General features: G+C 56.2%; 1 protein-coding gene across 3 annotated transcripts; it reads right to left on the bottom strand.

Annotated features, from left to right (window-relative positions):
- Positions 1–1887: 1887 nt before the first annotated feature.
- SPIRE2 (spire type actin nucleation factor 2) lies at positions 1888–19559 on the bottom strand. Of its 3 annotated transcripts, none has more exons than XM_029203292.1 (14): positions 19521–19559; positions 14878–15237; positions 12198–12278; positions 11947–12111; positions 11193–11279; positions 10896–11019; positions 10624–10793; positions 9821–9998; positions 8746–8840; positions 7443–7577; positions 7284–7351; positions 3271–3298; positions 2545–2660; positions 1888–2316 (listed from the first exon to the last, which is right to left on the bottom strand). In XM_029203292.1, the coding sequence occupies exons 1-14, from the start codon at positions 19548–19550 to the stop codon at positions 2094–2096; spliced, it is 1860 nt and encodes a 619-aa protein (XP_029059125.1). In that variant the 5' UTR covers positions 19551–19559; the 3' UTR covers positions 1888–2093. The 3 variants fall into 3 exon arrangements, with proteins under 3 accessions (XP_029059125.1, XP_029059109.1, XP_029059117.1); XM_029203276.1 differs by having other exon boundaries at positions 10887–11019; positions 19521–19555; XM_029203284.1 differs by having other exon boundaries at positions 10624–11019.
- Between the last annotated feature and the right edge of the window lie 504 nt (positions 19560–20063).

The following is a 20063-nucleotide window of genomic DNA, read 5'->3' on the forward strand; positions in this document are numbered from 1 at the left end:
GTGTCACCAGGAGCTGCTTCCTGCCCTGCCGTCTGTTAAGTTGGCAGCCGGGGGGTTGTGAGGGGTGCCTTCCTTGAACAGGCAACTCTGAACATGAGCCTTTCCCTGTGCTCCCGAAGGCCTGTTCCTCAGCGAGAAGCTTGGTTGTAAACAGTTCTAGAGCGGGCGACCTCCATCTGTCAGGATCTAAATTAGGTGAGTGGAGGCAGGACTGGGTTCCCTGGGCCAGCACTACAGCTTTCTGCGCCTGGGGTCGGCGGGAGGTGAGCCCCAGCAGCCAGGACAGCAGGACCCTCCCTCCTGACCTCACCCTGGAGCCATGTGGGCCCTCCTGGCTTAGCCCAGCTGCCCCAGAATGGGGTTTATTCTGTTTTCCAAGGGGCTTTCATTTCAAGGTGTTCCTGTGAGGATTAGAACCTGGGTCTCCCCCTATTGGGAGCATGGCCCTGCTCGTGTCACCTGCCCTGTTTCCGCACCTGCAGGGTTATCTGCCCTTGGAAGTGCTTTCTCCTTGCTGGTTGTGTCACCGGGGACAATTCTTTACCCTCTCTGTGCCAGTTTTCTCATTTTAAAATGGGGATAACAATACTGCCTGCCCATGAAGTACTCAGAACAAGTGCTGGGAACGGGCTGTTTCTCCTGGCTGCTCTAATTGTTACTGAGGGTCCTGGACCCTAGCTGAAGAAAGCATCTCACCCGTAGGCCCATCTGTTACAAGTTCTGTCCCTTGGGGCCTCCTCCGGGCCCGTATCTGTGTGCCAGGCCTTAGAGCCTGGCATCCGATAGGCCTGGCTGAAGATCCTGGGCAAACTGTGCATCTGTGGCCAAATCCCCTCACCTCTTTGAGCCTCAGTTTCCTCATCTGTAAGATGGGGGTGACAACAGAAGCCCCCATCCTTGTGGGCAGGCAGAGCGCCCGGGTGCTCACCCACGCGTTTCCCCCAAACCTGCCGGCCCTGAGGGAACCCTTTGCCTGGAGAACAGGAGTAGAGATGTGGCGGATGAGGCCAAAGGGTCCCCAGGCTGGGAGGTGACAGGCAGCAGGTTGTGCGGCTGTCACACACACACACACACACCCCTACAGCCCTTGTCGGCTGTAGGACCAAGATGGCCAGATCATGGAGTGGGCCTGAGCACGCTCGTGTCATGACGGCACCAGGCGGCAGGTGGCCCCTCAGAGCCCAGTGTCCGCCCTTGGAGCACAGGCCCACCCCTGCAACTGCAGAGCTCTCAGTGCACACCCCGGCCAGGAGACTGTGAGACCACATTTATTCGGCCAGGAGTGGCCTTGTGTACAATTTACAGAGCTCCTTCCCGTACCAGGACCGCCAGCATCGCCAGGGCCTCCGGGCCAGCACCATCCCCGCACCTCTGAGCGTGGGAGGCCAGCGATACTGGCTGCGTGGCAGATGGCCGGGGTACGGATGTCAGGTGGGGGCCGCGAGTGAGCTTGGCCTTAGACCTTCCACATGGAGGGCTGGGATGCCCAACAGGGGAATCCTAGCCCACTCAGAGGTTTCCCAGGTGCCTCCGCAGCCCACGGCCCTGCTAGGAGAGCACAGGTGCGAGGGGGGTGCTCCAAGCCCCCTGGGGACCAAGGACCCCTGTCCCGGCCTGGACGTCCACCCAGGGAGGGGAAGCTGCCGGAAAAGAAAACGTGCGGGTAGGACCTTCTTCCCCAGAGCCCCTCTGCTGTATGCCCACGTGCCCCCTCTGCATCTGAGTGAGAAGACCTGTTCCCATCCGCCCCACCCCCAGCCCCAGCCCACCCCCACCCCACCCCACCCCCGCTCTGCTCAAGGAATCCTGAGAGGAAACAGCCTCCCCCAGGGAGGGTCCTGGAGTGAGTCTGACCCCAAATGAACTCTGGGGCCAGGAAGCATGAATATAAATATATATGCTGTGTGTATATATTATATAAACGTATCTGTATATATATATATGTACATGCACATCACGAGGGCCAGGGGCCGCCGTGCCCCAGGACGGGGGCTTCTCCGCCTGGTCCAGGACTAGCCTGGCTCCTCCCCAGAAACATGGCCACCCGGGCACCCCGAAAAGCCTCAGACCAGGCGGCCAGGGGGCCGCGACCATCACTTGAGGTCGAGTGTCCAGGTGTTCGGGACGTAGAGGGACTGGGTCTGGCGGGCGCGGCGGGGCGTGGTGTTGAGGGCGTCCACACTCCTGCGGCTGGAGCGCACCACGTCCGCCACGAAGCCGGTGCAGTCGCTGCAGACGTCCTTCAGGACGCAGCCGTGGGTGTAGATGTGCGGGAACTCCTCCTCCACGCTCCGCCAGTGGGGCCCCTGCAGGGGTCTGGGGCAGGACGGGGCCGTCAGGGGTCCTCCCGAGTCTCCACATCCCCCCGCGCCCACATCAGGCAGAGCAAAGTCCATCCCGCAGCAGCTCTTCCTTGGGAGGAATTTGGGTCCTGGGCTCTGACCTCTCAGCCCCACCCCACCCCAGCACACAGGCCCCCGCCCAGCTTCCAGGTGACTGTGACGCCTGCCCACCACAGGGACGTCACCAAGGGCAGGCACGCACTGGAAGGCGTCTCTTCTCTGTGCCAGCGTGACTTTGGTGGTTGGCACCCTTGGAGGACTCTCGAAGCCCAGCGTGTACACGGGAATGTGTGCAAACTTCTTAGACGGCATCTTCACCTGCAACACAGAGAGACACTCCAGGCCCCCGGGTCCCCCGGACAGCTGCCAACACGCAAGGTGGAGCATTGCGGCCTGTATGCAATCAGCACTCAGCATTGACGAGGTGGCCTCTCTATAGCCAAGTGGCAGCATAAAAAGTAAGGCTTTGAAAATAGTGGTGGTAAAAATCCCTCAGACAGATGACTGTTTCTGGGACGAGGTGTAAAGGGGTGACATCCTTCCAAATATTATCCTTTACCTCTGTGCACACCTGCGTGTATGCAGACACCCCAAGCTGCTATAAAATGAGGCGTTCCAAAGACACTCAAGGAATTTGGGGTGTCAGAAGGAGGACTTTTAGAGAAAGAGATGGGTCTCCTGGCACTGGCCTACTAACACAGAATATTTAATTTTTTAAAAAAGGGACCATTTACAAGGGTCTTTAAAAACTGCAGTTTTAGGAAGTGTGGAAGCGGATCGCTCTGGAGGAAGGAGCTGAAGAGGTGAGTAGGGAGCAGGGATCACCCGACAGGAGACAGCAGAGCCTCTGCCCACCCCCGGACAGGCCCGGTCGGGCCGCAGGACACCTGAGATGTGGGCCCTCGCCCTGACCCCAGGTGGTCCTCACCTTTATGCTGCAGGAACTGCAGACAGCTCTGGAGAGAAAAGAAGAGGGTTTGCAGTGTCAGCTGTGAGGGATCCAGCACCCGCCCGGCACACAGGCGAGGCCAGGCTGTCACTGCCTCCCGCTTGACCCCTGGCCACGTCAGTGCTTTACTTTCATTTTACTCCCAAATCTTGCTTTTCTTTTTACTCAGCTCTGCACCCAAAATACTTCTGCCCCTCCTCGCTCTTGCTGGGGAGCATCTGGTCTGGAGTGGAGGGTACCTGACCCCTCTCTCCACAAGCACTGTCAGAGCCAGAGGGCCCTCAAGTGAGATGCCCATCTTTAAGCAGTGATTAACAGTGTTTATTTCCCATATGTGATTTCAAAAGTAAATGCCTTCTTGTTGTAAAAATTCAAACACTAGAGAGAATTTTAATTTAGACACGAGTCCTCTCCTGTAAAGCCCATCCTAGAGATGATCCCTCCTATCAGCAGTTTCCATTCTCCATATCTAAGCATAAATTAACAAAAACATACATTTAAAGTAAAAATACAGTAAATGAAATGGGGTATCATGTGTACTATCCTATAAAGATACACCAGGGCTCTTCTCCACATCAGTACAAATTGTCCAAATTCATTTTTTAAAACAAGGGACCATGCACTCTTGCATGGATGTCCCATAATTAAGTCGCCGTCAACAAACCTCTGTATTAGTTTGATTTTATTTTACTGTGGTCAGGAAACATACTTTGTATGATATGAATCCTTCCGCATTTTTGAGACTTGTTTTTTGACCCAGAATAGTCAATTTTGGTGCACGTTCCGTGTGCACTTGATAAGAACATACATCACACTGTTCGGTCTAGTTTCTCTAAATGTCGCTTAGATCAAGTTGGTGGTAGTGTCATGCAAACCTCCTAGACCCTTAGGGTTTCGTATCTCTAACTATAAGCATGGATTTAGCTATTTTTCCTTGTAGTCTGTCAATGTTTTGTTCCATGTATATTGAATCTCTTGCTAGGTGTGGAAAATGTTCAGGATTATTTCCTCCTTTTACTGTTATGAAATGAACTCCTTTAACTCTGATAATACTCTTTACTCCATAGTCTACTTTGTATCGTATCAATATATCAACTCAAGCTTTCTTTAGACTAATGTTGGTGTGGTGTATCTTTCTCCACCCACCTCCCTCCAACCAGTTTGTGTCTTTTATTTAATGTACATGTCTTGGGAATTCCATGGCGGTCCAGTGGTTAGGACTCCATGCTTGGGTTTGCAGGGGGCTTGGGTTTGATCCCTGGTCGGGGAACTAAGATCCTGCAAGCCGTGCAGCGTAGCCAAAAAATAAAGTAAAATTAAAAATAAATTACATGTCTTATAGACAGCAGATTGTCTCGCTTTCTTTATTCAATCCGAGAAACTCTGCCTTTTAATTGGATTGTTTACACCATTTATGTTTAATGTAATTGTTGATATAATTGGGTTTAAGTCTGTCATCTTGTGATTTGTTTTCTTTTTGTCCTATTTGTTCTTTGTTCCCTTTTCCTGTTTATGCTTTCTGTATTGAGTCTTTTTTATGATTCCATTTTATCTTCTTTGTTGACATACAAGCCATTCCAGTAGTTGCTTTTGGGCTCATAGGATAGTCTTTAACTTATCACAGTCTTCCTTCAAGTAATATTTTACCATCTCATATAAAAACTTATAACAGCATACTTACAGTCCTCCACCTCTGGTCTTAATGCTATTGTTATATTTTTTTACTTACAGATATGTGATAACCCCCAAAATACATTTTTATTAATTATTTGCATGCCTGGTAATCTTTGATTGGATGATGGACACTGAATTTTACCTTGTTGGGTGCTGGGTATTGGTTTACCTTTCAAAGAGGTATAAGAAGATAATCTTATATGTTAGGAGTTGCTGTTCCTAGTGCTCTTATTGCTTTGTGTACATTCAGGTCTCCATCTGGTGTCACTTTCCATCTACGTGGCAGACCTCATTTAACATTTGTTCCAGTGTGGGTCTGCTGGTGAAGAATTTTTTTGGCTTCTGTATTTCTGGAAATCTTTACTTTTGCCTCTTGCTGGGTACAGAATTCTAGATTGACCGTTTTTTTTCTTCTTCTTCTTTCAGTACCTTAAAGATGTTGTTCCACTGACATCTTGCCTGCAGTGTTTTGATGAGGAACCTGCAGTCATCTTTCTCTTTCTCTGTACATAACATGTCTTTATTTGCTGACTGACTTTAGGAATTTCTCTTTATCACCGGTTTTGATCAATTTAATTATTATGTGTCTTGGTGTGATTTTATTCATATTTCTTGTGCTTGGGGTTCACTGAGTTTCTTGTAGGTTTATATTTTTCATCAAATTTGGAACACCTTTTTAGCTGTTATTTCTTCAAATACTTTTTCTGCCCCCACATCTTTGGGAACTTTAATTACACCTATATTAGGCTTCTTAATGTTATCCCACAGCTTGCCAACACATTTTTCATTTTCAAATTATTTTTTCTCTCAGTGTTTTTGTTTTGGATAATTTTGTTTTGGATAGTTTCTATTGCTAGGTCTTCAAGTTGACTAATCTTTTCTTCTGCACATTCCTCTGAATGTCTAACCTGCTATAAATCATCCAGTGTAATTTTCACCCCAAACATTCCAGTTTTCATGTCTAGAGGTTCGATTTGTCTCTCCTTTACCTTTTCCATGTCTTTAACTTTGGCAGCATATGAAATGCAGTTCAAAACTTTTACTGTCCACAGGACTTCCCTGGTGGTCCAGTGGTTAAGACTCCGCACTTCCACTGCAGGGGGTGCGGGGTTCAATCTCTGGTTGGGGAACTCAGATCCCGCATGCTGTGCGGTGTGGCCAAAAAAACAAAAACAAAAAAACCTTCCAATGTCCTTATCTGCTAACCCTAAAATGTGTGTCACTTCTGGGTGATGTGGGTCATGGGTCATGTGGGTCATGGGTCATGTTCCCCTGCTTCTTGACATGCCTGGTAATATTTGATTGGACGCCAGGCGTTTTATCTTGCTGGCTGCTGGATATATTTTTATTCCTATTCTTGAGCTTTGCTCTGGGAAGCCGTCAGGATACTTGGGAATAGTTTGGTCCTTTCAGGTCTTGCTTTTGTGATTTGTTAGTTCTGGAGCAGTGCTCAGTCTAGGGGCACTTATTCTCACTAGTGAGGCAAGACCTTCCTGTGTATTCCACTCAGCAGCCATGAATCACAACTTTCCACCATGGCTGGTGGGAATAGACACTATTCCTGGTACTGTTCCTTTAAACCCTTAGGACAGGGTCAGTCAACTTTTCCTGTAAAAGCTCAGATAGTCAACATTTTAGGTGTGACTAAATGAATAATAAACAGATGGGTGTGGCTGTGTTCCAATAAAACTTTATTTATAAATAGGCAGTGGGCCAGATTTAGCCCATGGGCTGGAGTTTGCCAATCTGTGCTTCAAGATGATTCCTTCCAAACCCTCAGTAATTTCCTTGCATGTATGTGCTGATCAGAACTCTGAACACTCAAGGGGGACCTTCTGCAGGTCTCTTGAGACCTGCTTCCTGGAGGACTCTCTCCAGAGGGGAGAACTCTAGCTGCCCGGGTGCCCTCGTTCTCAGCTTTAGCTCCTCCACTCCAGGAGCTGAATAGGCTCCGAGTCCAGAGTTGAGGCAGTCCTAGGATAGAGCTCACCCTGTCTGCTTCCCGTTGGTTGCTTGATACCTGATGTCTTGAGAACCAGTGCTTCATGTCTTTGACGTTTTTTTTTTTCTTTCTTTTTGGCTGTTTCATGCGGAAGATGCCTGTCCTGCTTCCTGTTACCCCACCTTGGCTGAAAGTGGGGGCTGCTCAGCTGTTACGATTAAATAAAAAATTCTGTCCCTTCCTTGCACAACTCAACAGTGCCTGATAGATCATCCTCAGAATCGCAGGAAGCTCTACTAGACAGAAACCTAGAGGCTTCTTACCCCTCCTTCCCATGTTAATTCACAGCCAAGGTGCATTCAGAAGGCTCACTCACCTCTTGCAAAAGAGACAGGTGGACGGCCAGGAGAACAGTGGGAACTTGGTCCGGCAGCAGCAGCAAATCTGTACGGAAAGGCCTGGTTAGAGCCCAGTTTTGTCCAGAACTCGCCAGGCCCGGTCCTGCCCTTGCCTGCCCCAACCCCGGGCCCCTCACCTTTCCCTTCTTCAGACTGCTGAAGAGCTCCTTATTCTGCAGGAACTTCTCCATCTCGGCCTTCACCAGCACACGGCGCACGTCCATCACCTCCTCCACCGTCAGAGCCAGGCTCTCCACGGGGTGGCTGAACTCCTATGGCAGGAGGCCCGAGGGGCCGGTCTCAGGCTCTCAGGGCGTCTCCATAAGTTCCCCTCTTCCCGGAGGACCCTGGCACCTCCCTGGCCTCGGTCCACCAAGCCCAGCAGCTCCATAAAACGCCCCGCTTCTCAGCTCGGCCACGCCAGGGAGCCGCACCGCTCCCTGGGACTTCTCTGTGCATGGCTACAGGCAAGGCTTCTCTGACCTGGCCCCACCCACCCCACCGGCCAGCCCCCAGCCCGTCGATGGCCTCGTTGCACATGTAACCCTTCAGCCCATCCCACCTTCGTCCGCAGTGCTCCCAGACCTGAAGCATCTGCCTCCAGCCTTGCTCCCCACCTGCCAACACCAGGCCAGTCAGAGCCAGCCAGAGTCCCCAGGCCCACTGCCCTTCCTCCTGGAACCCTCCCCCGCTCCCACCTCCCTCCCAGCGCCAACCATCCACTGCGACTCCGGGTCTGCCAGTCAGGTGGTTGCGCCTGTCCACCTCGTCATAACCGCCCGGCCCTTTGGGCCGCCATGGCGAGTACACCCTGTCCTAGCCCCCAGGGGAACAGTCCTGTGTTCTTAGCACAGAACTCCGTCTCTCAAAGCATCAGCAAGGTGCCCTGTGGCCCCCGAGGCACTTCACTGCTCTCATTGCATTTGATAAAATCATGCACCAAGGTTCAGGTCCAAGTGGGGACCTCAAAACGTCAGCAACTGTTAGCTCTTCACAATGAAAAGTCAGACAAAATTCACAGCCAATGAAACGGAGGTGCCGAGAGGGAGCGGCACAGAGTCGAGACCTGAGAAAGTGCTCTCCAGTGTCACCAGGCTGCCTTCCAGGCACAGGGCGATGGGCTTCTCACCTGTCCTGAGCCCCCAGAGGTGGAACTGGGCTATCCCCTTAGCAAGGCCCCTCTCCGGCCCAGGGGGCCGCAGTACCCAGAAGGTCCAGGGGGCGGCAGCAAAGCCCAACCTGCCCAGGTTGGGTGGCTGGAGCGCGGACCCCGCACACCACTGAGGGGAGCCCTCACCCCTCCTGAGCCCAACCTGCCCAGATGGGGTGGCTGGAGCGTAGACCCCGCACACCACTGAGGGGAGCCCTCACCCCTCCTGAGCCCAGCTGGCACACCAGCCCATCACAGCCACCTTGGACCACCGCGCCTCCGTCACTCACCAGCCACTCGGAGGCCCCAGGCCTGTCCTCGACTGAGCCCAGGTCACTGCGTGGCGGGGAGCTGGGGTCATGCCGGGACTGGATGCTGACAGAACCTGGTAGAAGAGCCGGGGGCTGTCAGGACAACCTGCAGGTGTTCTGGCGTTGGACAGCTGTGCCCAGGGAAGGGGAAGATGGCCCTCCATGCAGCAGGAGGTGATGGTGTGGTGGTTTACTGGGGGTGAGGGGTCTAGTAGAGGACACATCACCCACATCGAGGGCCTGTGCAGTGCGGCAGGCCAGAGGGGCCCGTATCTGAGCCCCATGATGGGGCCGTGGCAGCCTCGGTCAGCGCCCCTCACCACCCTTTGCCTGAAGACCCAGAGGGGCAGAGAGGGTCGGAGCGGGAAGAGGGGGTCCGCCTCCACCATGGGGGGACAGTGAGGTACGGAATGCCTGGTCTGGACCTCTTCACACCAGGAGTGAGTCATAGCCACCAAATGAGACCATCCCGAGCGGGGCCAGAAAGCAACACGGGCTCAAGGTGACCCTGAGGGGAGAGAAGGGGGCCTGGCCATGCCCGGTGGGAGGCACTGGGCAGGGTGGCAACCCTGTGACCCGGGGCACTTGGTGGGGCCCAGCCTTCACCACGGAGGGGACCAACTAACCCTGCGTGGCCAGCAGAACCGTACCGTCCTGCGTGCTGACTGACGGGGAAAGGGCGGGGCTCGTGACAAAACCCAGGGCACTGGTCAGGCTCCAGAGTGGTGTGTGCTACTCTGTGGGCACGTCTCCATTGACAGAAACACTAGAAGGATCTGTCAATCGTCCATCCATCCAGCTTTCTTTCTATACACCAATATGTCAACGGCAATTATCCCTAGGTAATAGAATCATGGGAACTTTTTTTTAAAGTTTTACAATGAGTATGTATTACTAATTTAATAAAGTTTCAAAAGGTGGGGGATGACTGCCTGGGGTGATAAATACCCTTCCTGCAGGTGTGAACTCCCTGTACCCTCTGAAGCCGCTGGGACCGGGCAGGGGCAAAGGGCGCCCGCAGGAGGGTGCCCAGGGAAGGGAGGGCAGCACCCACCTGGCTCCTGGGCGCTGGGCGTCCAGGACTGCACGCTGTCCGCACGCGGCCGAGCCCGTTCCAGGCCTCCAGGGGGCTGTAGGCCAGAGGTCACCTCGCTCCGGAGCTGGGCCAGGTCGTGCTCCGAGAAAGAGCGGTCTCGCCTCAGTGTCACCTCCCCACACGGCGACTCTTCCTCCTGCGAACACGCCAGCCAGCATCTCCCTGACCTCTCTGCCCGCCAGCGCCTCCTGCCGGTCCTTGGACCAAGGTGTCGGGCACAGGGGCCTCCGCTACACACTGCCCAGGCCAGGGGGAGGCGGGTGCCTCGAAAACCACACCCTGGTCTGCGGCTCCTGGAAAGTCCTGGGAGGGCAGGTCTGGGGGGCAGGTGGGGCCCGTGGACATGGCCACCACCCTGGTCTCTGGGCTCAGAGGGCAGCAGCCAGGATGCAGAGCCCCGCTGGGACATGCTGGCTTTTCACCTCTGAGGGGGGCTGCCCAGCTTCCCAGCCCCAGGAGGACGGAGCACTCTGCTTTAGACCTTTTTGTGCAGAGGCCACAGTGGTTCAAGGCCACCGTCCCAGTGACCCTTCTGAGCCGCCAAGATGGGAAAGGGTCCTGAGCCCGGCCATGCTTGCCCCTAGGGCAGACCCAGCCCCACAGCAGGACACCAGCTTCAAAGCAGGGCGCGCCCCACAGAGCTGGACGCCGGATGGACGCTGGCTGTGTCCTTGCCCCCTCCCTCCTCCCCTCCCTCCTCCCCTCCCCCTCCCCTCCCCCCCTCCTCCTCAGTATCTCTTCAGGAACCCGTGGGCTCTGACCTCGGATATGTTCATCTCCTCCATCTCAGCCAACGTGGGCGCCTTGAGCAGGACCCGGGGCCGCGGGCGCTGGGCACTGCTCCCGGCATCCGTGATGGACAGGTTGATGCAGGAAGTGGACTTGACGTCCCCAGAGCAGGCGTTGAGGATGCAGGGCAGAGAGCCGAACCCTGGGGCAGGCAGCAGGTAAGGCAGGACAGGACAGGACGGGTTGGGGGGTGGAGGGGAGGCAAGGGGCAGAGGAGGGGGTGTCCCGTGCTCACCCCGCTCACCCCGCCCGTCCCAGTGCCTGTCCTCCACGGGGCGCAGCCTGCGTTCCTGCTTGATCTCCTCCAGGATCTTCTCATGCAGCGTTCTCTGTTTCTGGGGTAAGGGGCGAAGCCTTCTCTCTGAGACCTGCAGGGGGTGTGGCAGCGCCAGGTGGGGGCCGACTCCCAAGCTGGGGAGGAACCCTGCATGAGGAATCCGGAGCCCACGGCATCACAAGGCCGGACGTGGAGGCCCTGTGTGCTCCTGGGGCAGTGAGCGCCCCAGAACCAACCTTCCAAACGCCCCAAGGGAGCCGGTACCTGCTTCAGCGGAGGCCGGGAGCGGATGAAGTCCAGGATAAGTTCGTGGGCATCCTTCTTCACCCTGGGAGGGATGTCCCCGTTGACCTGTGTGTGGGGTGAGGGCAGCAAGGCTAAGGGCCCACCTGCCAGGGCTGTGGCCTTGAGAGGGGCTCATGCAGCCATGGGCAGCGCCTGGGCCTCACTCCAGCCTCCCTCTCAGTGGCTGTGCAGCCGTGGCCTTCAAGGCCTGACCACAGGCTTTCCCTGAATCTCAGATTCTTCATGTGGAAATGGGGGTCAGCGGCACCACCTCAAAGGGTTGTAATAACGATGAAATTAACTCGCACGTTTAAGATTCTCAGCGATGCTGGCACACAGCAGGGGCTATGTGAGCGTTAAATGCGACAATCCTGCAGCCTCAGCTCCTGCCCCTGGTCCCCTTCTCCCTGCCCTTTTCACACTGTGTCCCTGAAAGGACCGTGCACCATGTGACTCCGGGCCACGTCTGCCCCAGTTCAGTGGCCAGCACACCAAGCAGGGGCTCCAGCGAGCAGAGGGGGGCTGAACATGGACCCCCTTCAACACGGCCTACCATGACCTTGAGTAGCCCACCATGACCTTGAGAGGCCCACCATGACCTAGAGAGGCCCACCATGACCTTGAGGGGCCCACCATGACCTTGAGGGGCGCACCATGGCCTAGAGAGGCCCACCATGACCTTGAGGGGCCCACTATGACCTTGAGGGGCCCACCATGACCTTGAGGGGCGCACCATGACCTTGCGCAGCTTGTAGTTCCTGGCGCGGATGTCCTGCATCAGCATCTCGAAGGGGGTGAGCTGGAACTCTGTGGGCAGGGAGTTGAACTCCTGCTCCTGCACCTTCTTCAGCTTCACTCCGTGGCGCAGCTCCCGCATGAGCTGGACCCAGAGTCGGGCCTGGGCCCCCGAGAAGATGAAAATGGCCCTTAGCCCCGGGCAGGGCTCCCGGGCTGTGCCCCGGGCCAGCGGGGGCCACGTCTTACCCAGTCCGTGCGCCCCAGGCTGTCGAGCTCCATCAGGGGCTTTTCTGACTGCGGCTCGTCCTCCCGAAGCTTCTGCAGCATCTGTAAGTCCAGGAGAAATGGGAGAAGAGCAGCTGTGGGGATGTGGGCCCTGCTGGCCTGTCTCCCTGGGGATGCTTGTGCACCACATGGGCTACTGGTCCACCAGCTACAAAAGGGACAAGTGGGCATTTTGGACAAGGCTTTGGGGCTCAGAAAGATATCTGGGGGAACCAGGCCATCAGCCTTGGAGCCCCACGGGAACACTGGAGTCCCACTGGCTATCTGTGGCCGCATCTCCCAGGCAAGGGCAGGGGAGAAAGCACAACCTCCACGTAGCACCCACACAGTACCTCCTGGCTGCAGTAGAATCTGCCCCCTTCCCTCACTGATCCCCCTCACTGAGGGCTTCAGACCTCAGCTCACAGGGCCCCCGGGCCCCACGCACACCCACCCTCATGGGACACCCTCGGCCGCTTCTCTGCACACGATCCCATCTGCAGTTGTACATTTATCTGCTGCTTTGATTGTTGTCTGAATGGTTGGCTCCATGAGGCCAGAACCACGTTTTCTGTTTTTGCTTTTATTTTTTTATCTTAGTGTTTCTGGCTCCTAGCACTGTGTGAGACACGTGCTAGGTCTTAAACATTGGTTGAATGAATAAATGAATCAATAAACGGGTAGTTGGATGGGTGGGTGGACAGCCGAGAGGGTGAGTTACTCAGCAGGCCAAGGCAAACAGTCACAGGGATGGATTTCACGGCCTGGGGAAAATGCTGCCATCACGGTGAGGGCCCAAGAAGGATGTCGGGGATCGTGAGGTAGCTGTTCTATGCTGAGAATTTGGGAAGAAGCTGCTAGGTTCGTTGCCCTGCATCTTGGCAGCAGCTGCCTTTCTTCCTCCAATCTTCCTCCCTGGAGACGCAGCTGCCTTTGGCGCACAGCCTCGCCCTCCCCATCCCCCAAATCAGACAGAACCGGTTACCCTGGCTTTCACCCCAAGCCACTTGCCAAACTGCTTTGGGACGCTCTAGAAAACTCTGCCAAGTCTCTGAGAAGCACAAGGTGTGTGATTCTAAAAATAGACCTGCGTGTGACCTGGCGGTCTCCGCAAAGGGCAGGAAGGTGGGTCTCCTGTCGTTCCTGGAGTATCTCTACCTGCCCCCTGAGTAGGCTGTTTCTGCCCCAAATGCCAGCCCAGCTGTGCCCCACCAACAGCCTCCCTCTCACCACCTCCTCCAATTTCCCAGACTTCTCTTGGGTCAACTGCTTGAAGTCTAGAGCTGTTTGCTCCTAAAACAAAGAGCTTTTATTGCCTGGGTAAGGAATTGACCTCAGCAACAGGACAGGTGACAGAAAACCATTAGGACCATCCACAATGAGAGCACTGGAAGGACATCTCTGAGATGCCGGGGAAGCGTGGGGAGGGAAGAAGGGGGATGGGGCTTTGGAGGCACAGGCTGTGCAGAGGGGCCACCCCCCCTTGGGCTAGGATTGGGCTGTAGATAAGGGCCAAGTAGCTCAAGGAGCATCTGAATTGTCCTGCGCTGGGTCCCAGGCCCATCGATCAAAACAACCCTGAGAGCCTGCTCAAGCTCAGAGCCAGAGAAGCTGTGCAGGAACGCTTCCTGCTCAGAGGAAACGAGAGACACGTGCCCACAAAGGGCCAGGGTGGAATCAGGGACCAGCAGCAGTTAATTCCAAAAATACCTCCCGACCTCTCCAAAAATCTCTGCTTTTTCTCATCTGTGAAATGCTGGTGGAAGGCAGGAGTTCCTGTGGGCTGTGACCCCCGTTTCAAGGAAACACCTCAGTTCCTGCCAAGGGAGAGGCTGGGAGAGCTGGGGCAGAGACTGTCACCTCCTGTGACTTTGAGACCACGAAGAAGCGGAGCAGCCCCGGGAGAAGGCCAGCTGGGGGCCGGGTCAGGCCCCCTCTGCTCTGTACTAGCTGTGGCGTGGGGCAAGGACACAGCCTCTCAGAGGCTTTCCAACTGCTCATCCGGAAAAAGGGTGATAACCGCGGAGGGAGGTGGAGGGGAACAGCAGACTGTCACCAGCGGGGCAAACACCTGGGCGAGTGTCCTCTCACTGAACTGCCCACCTCCCCAAAGCTCCAGCACGCTGGCACCTCTGCATGGGTCCTGGGCTGCCCTCTGCACCCTATTTTCGGAAGGAACCATCACCTGGGCAGGTGAGCCGGAGGCAGGAGGCACAGCCCCTTTTGCAGATGCAAACATGGGGATCAGAGACGTTAATAACTAACTTAGAGGCAACAGGAGTGAGGTCACGGGGTAAAGGTGCCACTTATATAAGTTTCTGAGCCTCAGTTCCCTCCTGTGCAAAACCGGGTAAGCAGGAGGTGTGCGGGTTAAGCTAAAACCTACAAAGCGTTCAGGGCACTCCCACACAGAGTGAGCTGCGAGCCGAGGATTTCCACCCCCTGTGGACGGACAGAGGGACACAGGGAAGGAGGCAGGGACTGGGGAGGGACAGCCTGGCCCCGCCCTCCTGGCCCCGCCTCTGCGGGTGGAGGCGCCTTCACGGCCCCACCCCTTGCTCCACCCGCCCCCACGTGTCCCGTCTGCCTCGCCCTCAGCCCCTGCCAGGCGCCCCCGTGTCCTTGGTCCCTACGGCCTGGGCGTCCCCTAGTCTCCACTCACCTCCTTGGCCTCCCGGACCCTGGCGAGGAAGGCGCGCAGCTCCAGCGTCTCCACGAAGAGTGCGCGGCACACGGCCTGGTAGTGGGTCTGAGCGCCCTGGGGCTCGGTCAGGCGCGCGGCGCACAGGCGCATGGCCTGTGTGAAGGTGCGCACGGCGCGGGGGCCGCCCTCGGCCTCCTCCTCCTCCTCGGGGGCCCCGTAGCCCTCGTCGGCTGCCCCGCCACCGCCATCGTCGTCGCAGTCGCTGTTGGCCATGAGGTCGATGAGACGCTCCAGCTGCGGGCTAAGCTCGCGCTCCACGTGCTCCGCCAGCCCCCAGTCCAGCGCGCGGTAGATGGCGAAGCCCAGCGACTGAACCACCTGCGGGACAGGGGCCCGCGGTCACAAACAGGCAGGGAGGGCACACACGAACTGGATGGGTGCCGGGAGGGGGCCGGCGGCGGGCCGGGGTCCCAGCTGCCGCAGGAGAAGGTCACCACCGCGCGGCTTCTAATGGTGAAATGGAACAGCAGCTGTCCTCCCTGGGGATGCGCCCAGGGTCACCGAAACGGGGAACAGGGTGCTCCCCGTGCAGCACAGCCACTGTGGAAAACCGTGTGGCAAGTTCTTGTAATCCAACACGCTTTTGCCACGGGACTGCAGCTCCTCTCTGGGGAACTGAACCAAGAGAGAGGAAAAACGTGTATCCATGCTAGTCGTGAGCTGGGCAGCCGTCTGGAGCCCTGACCCCCGTGCACAGCCCAGAGCCAGAACTCCAGGCTGCTGGGCTCCGCATACAAATCTACAGTCCCCAAGGGCAGGCCCACGGCTCCCAGCCGGCATGGGGGGTGGAGGTGGCAGCAGCATAGGAACGTTGGAAAAGGTCTGTGTTCTTGAGTACAGTGTCGCTTACATGGTATACACGTTGGTCAGAACTCACCAAACGTGAGTTACCCCAACGGCTTTGTTTAAAAAAAGACAGAGAGGCAACCTAGTGAAACATTAGCTTTTCATATGCTGTAACAGTATATTTTAAATCAGAAGAGAAAGACTAGCTTATTCGATAAAGTTTGACAATGGAACTCACAAAAAGCAAGATCCCCTCCCTTCAGTATTTTAAGCTGCATGTAAATTTCAGTGTATGTAAATTTAAACTGAAAATGAAAAACCTAAAAAGTAATTGTACCTGAGGACGGGGAGCAGGGTGGGGTCACCAGGGGGCAGGTGGGGAGGGAAGGGGCGGGGCCCGCAGGGAACAGGTGTGTCCTTAGCTGCGGGGCCCACCATGCTATTCTGCTGCCTTTGTATATGCTTGAAATTCTTTCTCCATAGTAAGTTTTTTTTTTAAATTAATTAATTAATTTATTTATTTTTGGCTGTGTTGGGTCCTCGTTGCTGCGCGCGGGCTTTCTCTAGTTGCGGCGAGTGGGGGCTACTCTTAGTCACGTTGCGCGGGCTTCTCACTGTGCCGGCTTCTCTTGTTGCGGAGCACGGGCTCTAGGCACGCGGGCTTCAGTAGTTGTGGCACGTGGGCTCAGTAGTTGTGGCACGTGGGCTCAGAAGTTGTGGCTCGCGAGCTTTAGCTGCTCCACGGCATGTGGGATCTTCCCAGACCAGGGCATGAACCTGTGTCCCCTGCATTGGCAGGCGGACTCTTAACCACTGTGCCAGCAGGGAAGCCCCATAATAAGTTTTTTAAAAAGTGGATTAGCATATTAGAAACATGAGTCCTGCGGTAGAGAGACCTCTCCACTCTGCTTTCAATTTTACTTGGTGGGGAACCCTGTTTTCACAGACTGCCATTAACATCTAGGAAGCCAGGTTCTGTGGAAAACAGTCATCTGTCCCAGTGCCGTGTGCACCCCACAGTCCCTGCTCACACAGTGGCCCTGGGACACGGGTCTGCTTGACAGGGAGGCACCAAGGGGAAAGCAGTTCCATGCCAGCCAGTGGCTCAGCTGAGCATAAGAAATAAGAATGAGGAAGCTGGACTTCCCTGGTGGCGCAGTGGTTAAGAATCCACCTGCCAATGCAGGGGACACGGGTTCGAGCCCTGGTCCGGGAAGATCCCACATGCCGCGGAGCAGCTAAGCCCGCGAGCCACAACTACTGAAGTCCGTGCGCCTAGAGCCCGTGCTCCACAACGAGAAGTCACCACAGTGAGAATCATGTGCACTGCAACGAAGAGTAGCTCCCGCTCGCCGCAACTAGAGAAAGCCCGCGCGCAGCAACGAAGACCCAACGTAGCCAAAAATAAATAAATAAATCCTTAAAAAAAAAAAAAAAAAAAAAAAGACTAAGGAAGCTGCATCCAGTGTGCACGGCACTTTGTTTTTGTGTTTGAAACTGCTTTCGTGGCTTCCCTTGAGGACACTGATGCAGAAGACACACACATGCCAAGATGACAACAGCTCTTTGCCACTCAACCTTGCCACAAGCCTTGAGGTAACCTCTGGTTTCACAGGTGGGGCAGAGACACAGAATAGCACAGGATGGCCGCGCTGGCCTGGGGGTCGGGTTGGCCTGCAGCCGGTGCCCAGACCTTGTGCCACGGACACAGCTACACCCTCACCAGGCACGTGCGGGCCACCTGGCCTCCGGGGCCCTTCTGGCCTCTCCTCTCCTTTCCTGTGATCCTACCCCCCTGGACCCCAAGGGAGTGGGCTGGAGCAGAGCTGAAGGACAGGCGCGAGTGTCAGTGCTGTGCAGGGGACAGGGCACGAGAACAGGCCTTCCCTGTCCTGCAGAAACGCCTCCGAAGACACCCTGAGCCTGGAGGGGGCCTAGGGGCGTAAGCCTGGCTCGGGACACTGGACGCGTGGGAAGAGCAAGGGCCCAGTGGGAGAAAAGTTCCAGCAAAAGTCAACAACACTCCCAGCCTGGAGATGTCTTATCTCTGCCTCAGAGGCGAGGGTCAGACCTGGCTCCAAGTCGCACCCTAGAACCATGAGTCAGAGGCCCAAAGGCCAAAGGCCGGCCACATCTGACAGGTGACTGAAGGGCCAGGCCGTGGCTGGTGGAGTCCCTGCGGCAGTGGGATCTCCAGAAAGCGCCTGGATGCCCCTCAGGACCGCTGGGTGGGCGAGGGCCCCACTTTACACAAATTTCCAGCGGTCCTTTCTTGGCTCAGAGGTGGGGGCCAGGAAGGAGATGGTAGGGGGGAGTGAACTCCACTCCCACCCCCCCGGAGGGACCTCACAGCCCCTGCCAACCACAGGGGTGGCCCTGACTCAGTCTCTCCGAAGGAGGCCACTGTGCCCCATGGGGTGGGGCAGGCAGCAAAGCTCCCCTGCTCCAGCACAGCCTGCCGCCCACCCAGCCTCCCCCGGTGGTCCTGGTCGCAGGCCCGTGCGGGCATCACATCAGTGAAAGGGTTAACTCCACTGCAGTCTCTTATCTGATAGCTGCTCCTTAAAAGCTTCTCAGAGGCAAAGACCACCGGCTTCCCCATAAGGAAAAATCTGGGCAGCCAGCCAAGAGCCTCAGAACCCTGAACCCCGCCTGCCCGGGCAGCGTGGGAACCAGGCACCCGCAGGCCCAGTGGGCCAGCCCCAGGGACCGGCCCGAGTAACCGAAGGGCCAGTGTCAGAATCTAGGCAAACCGCATAGGAGACTGCCCTGCCCCACTTCCTCGGGTGGGGCTCTCAGGTTGATTGATGAGGCTCCAGGCAGAACGGTGCAGACTGGACCCCTACATACAGAGTTCCTTGTAAATAGTTTCAAAACTGCTAACAAGAGGCCTCCTTTGGAGCGGGAGGTCGTGAACACAAGTCTACTCGAGGCCTGCGGGCAGCAGGGCAGCCCCGGCAGCAGGAGCCGGCAAGCAGTGAAATCGGTTCTTGGAAACGCGTGGCTGGGTTTTTCCCCCTCAAATTCCAGAAAACTGTATAGCACAGAGTTCACGGCAATCCTACGGGAAATCCATGCTGTGTAAACAGCAGGGCATCCACCCCAGCCAGAGGGGTATCTTATCACTGACATTATTAAGAATGGCCAGCATGGGGCGATGGGAAAAAGTCAGAAAACTTGGGGATGGTTTTATTATTGTTTCTGAATTCTACACAGCAAACCACACAGCCTCGTTTGGCCTGTGCCCACACCCTTGCTCTAACACTGTGTTTAATATATAAATGTGTATTTGCACAAAACTGGTTTTCGTAAGGCAGGAGAATGATAAACATCAAATTCAATTACCTGCGGGCGGGCGGATGGGACGGGAGACACAGGAAGAGGTCCTGCCGGTGAGGTTTGCGTTCTGGGTTGGATGGGGGCTCCGGGACATTGATTGTGGGCTGCTTTTCCTGTTTGTCCCCCAGACCCAATTCCTGTCCAACACTCTGTGACCAGGGAGCCCCGGAGACCACATCACCTTTGCCCCCCCTCCTCCCTCGGGTCAGTGGGAGGCCCCTCCAGGAGCCCGGGGGTCGCAGGGGAGAGGGAGGGAGGTACATCACTCCCCCTGAACCTCAGGCCCACCGCGTCCACACCACCCTGGCGGGCTCCCCCATCACCGCCTGCCCTCTGGGCTCAATCTCCCTATCAAGCCCTTCCACTAAGCCACTGAGCATTTATCTGCGTCCTGCCTCACAGGAGCAACTGTATAACTTTAAGTGCGTTATACAAGACACCTAACTTTTAACGTGTAGAGTTTGTTTTTAAAGTACCTGGGCTTCCGAGCTGGCCGGTGACACCATCGCTGTGGACTCTGCAAGGGGAGAGAAGAGGCAGTCGGGACCAGCTTCAGCGGCCCTGGGACCCAACACACGGGGCCAGCCCCCGCCCCCCACTGTCCCCCCACCAGGGGCACACAGTGCATCGCCCAAGGTCTCCATCAGAAACCAGAAAGCTGAGCCATCAGTCACTGGACGGACACCAACAAGGCCCAGCTCCCGGCTGGACACCAGGCGAGCCGTGCAGCCCTGCCCCAGGGGCGGAGGGTCGGCTGGCAAAGACAGCCCCTGCTCGCCCTGCACAGCGACCACTCAGAGGGGGCAGCCAACAGGGCCACGGAGTCCATCCCGCCCCCTCGGGAAGCAAGGCTGGGGGCACGAGTGAAAGGGGAGAGAGGAAGTAGCCAGGGGCCAGCTCAGGTCAGCCAGGCCCAGGGAAAGCCCTCACGGTCGGAAGCCACACACCCCCAAATCACAGCTAGATGAGAGACCCAGACGCAGTGGAAAGGGCAGGCCTTGCTCCAGAGTTCCCGACAG

Source organism: Monodon monoceros, unplaced genomic scaffold (genome assembly GCF_005190385.1).
Source record: "Monodon monoceros isolate NGI ecotype Baffin Bay Population unplaced genomic scaffold, NGI_Narwhal_1 Super_Scaffold_10, whole genome shotgun sequence".
NCBI lineage: Eukaryota > Metazoa > Chordata > Mammalia > Artiodactyla > Monodontidae > Monodon > Monodon monoceros.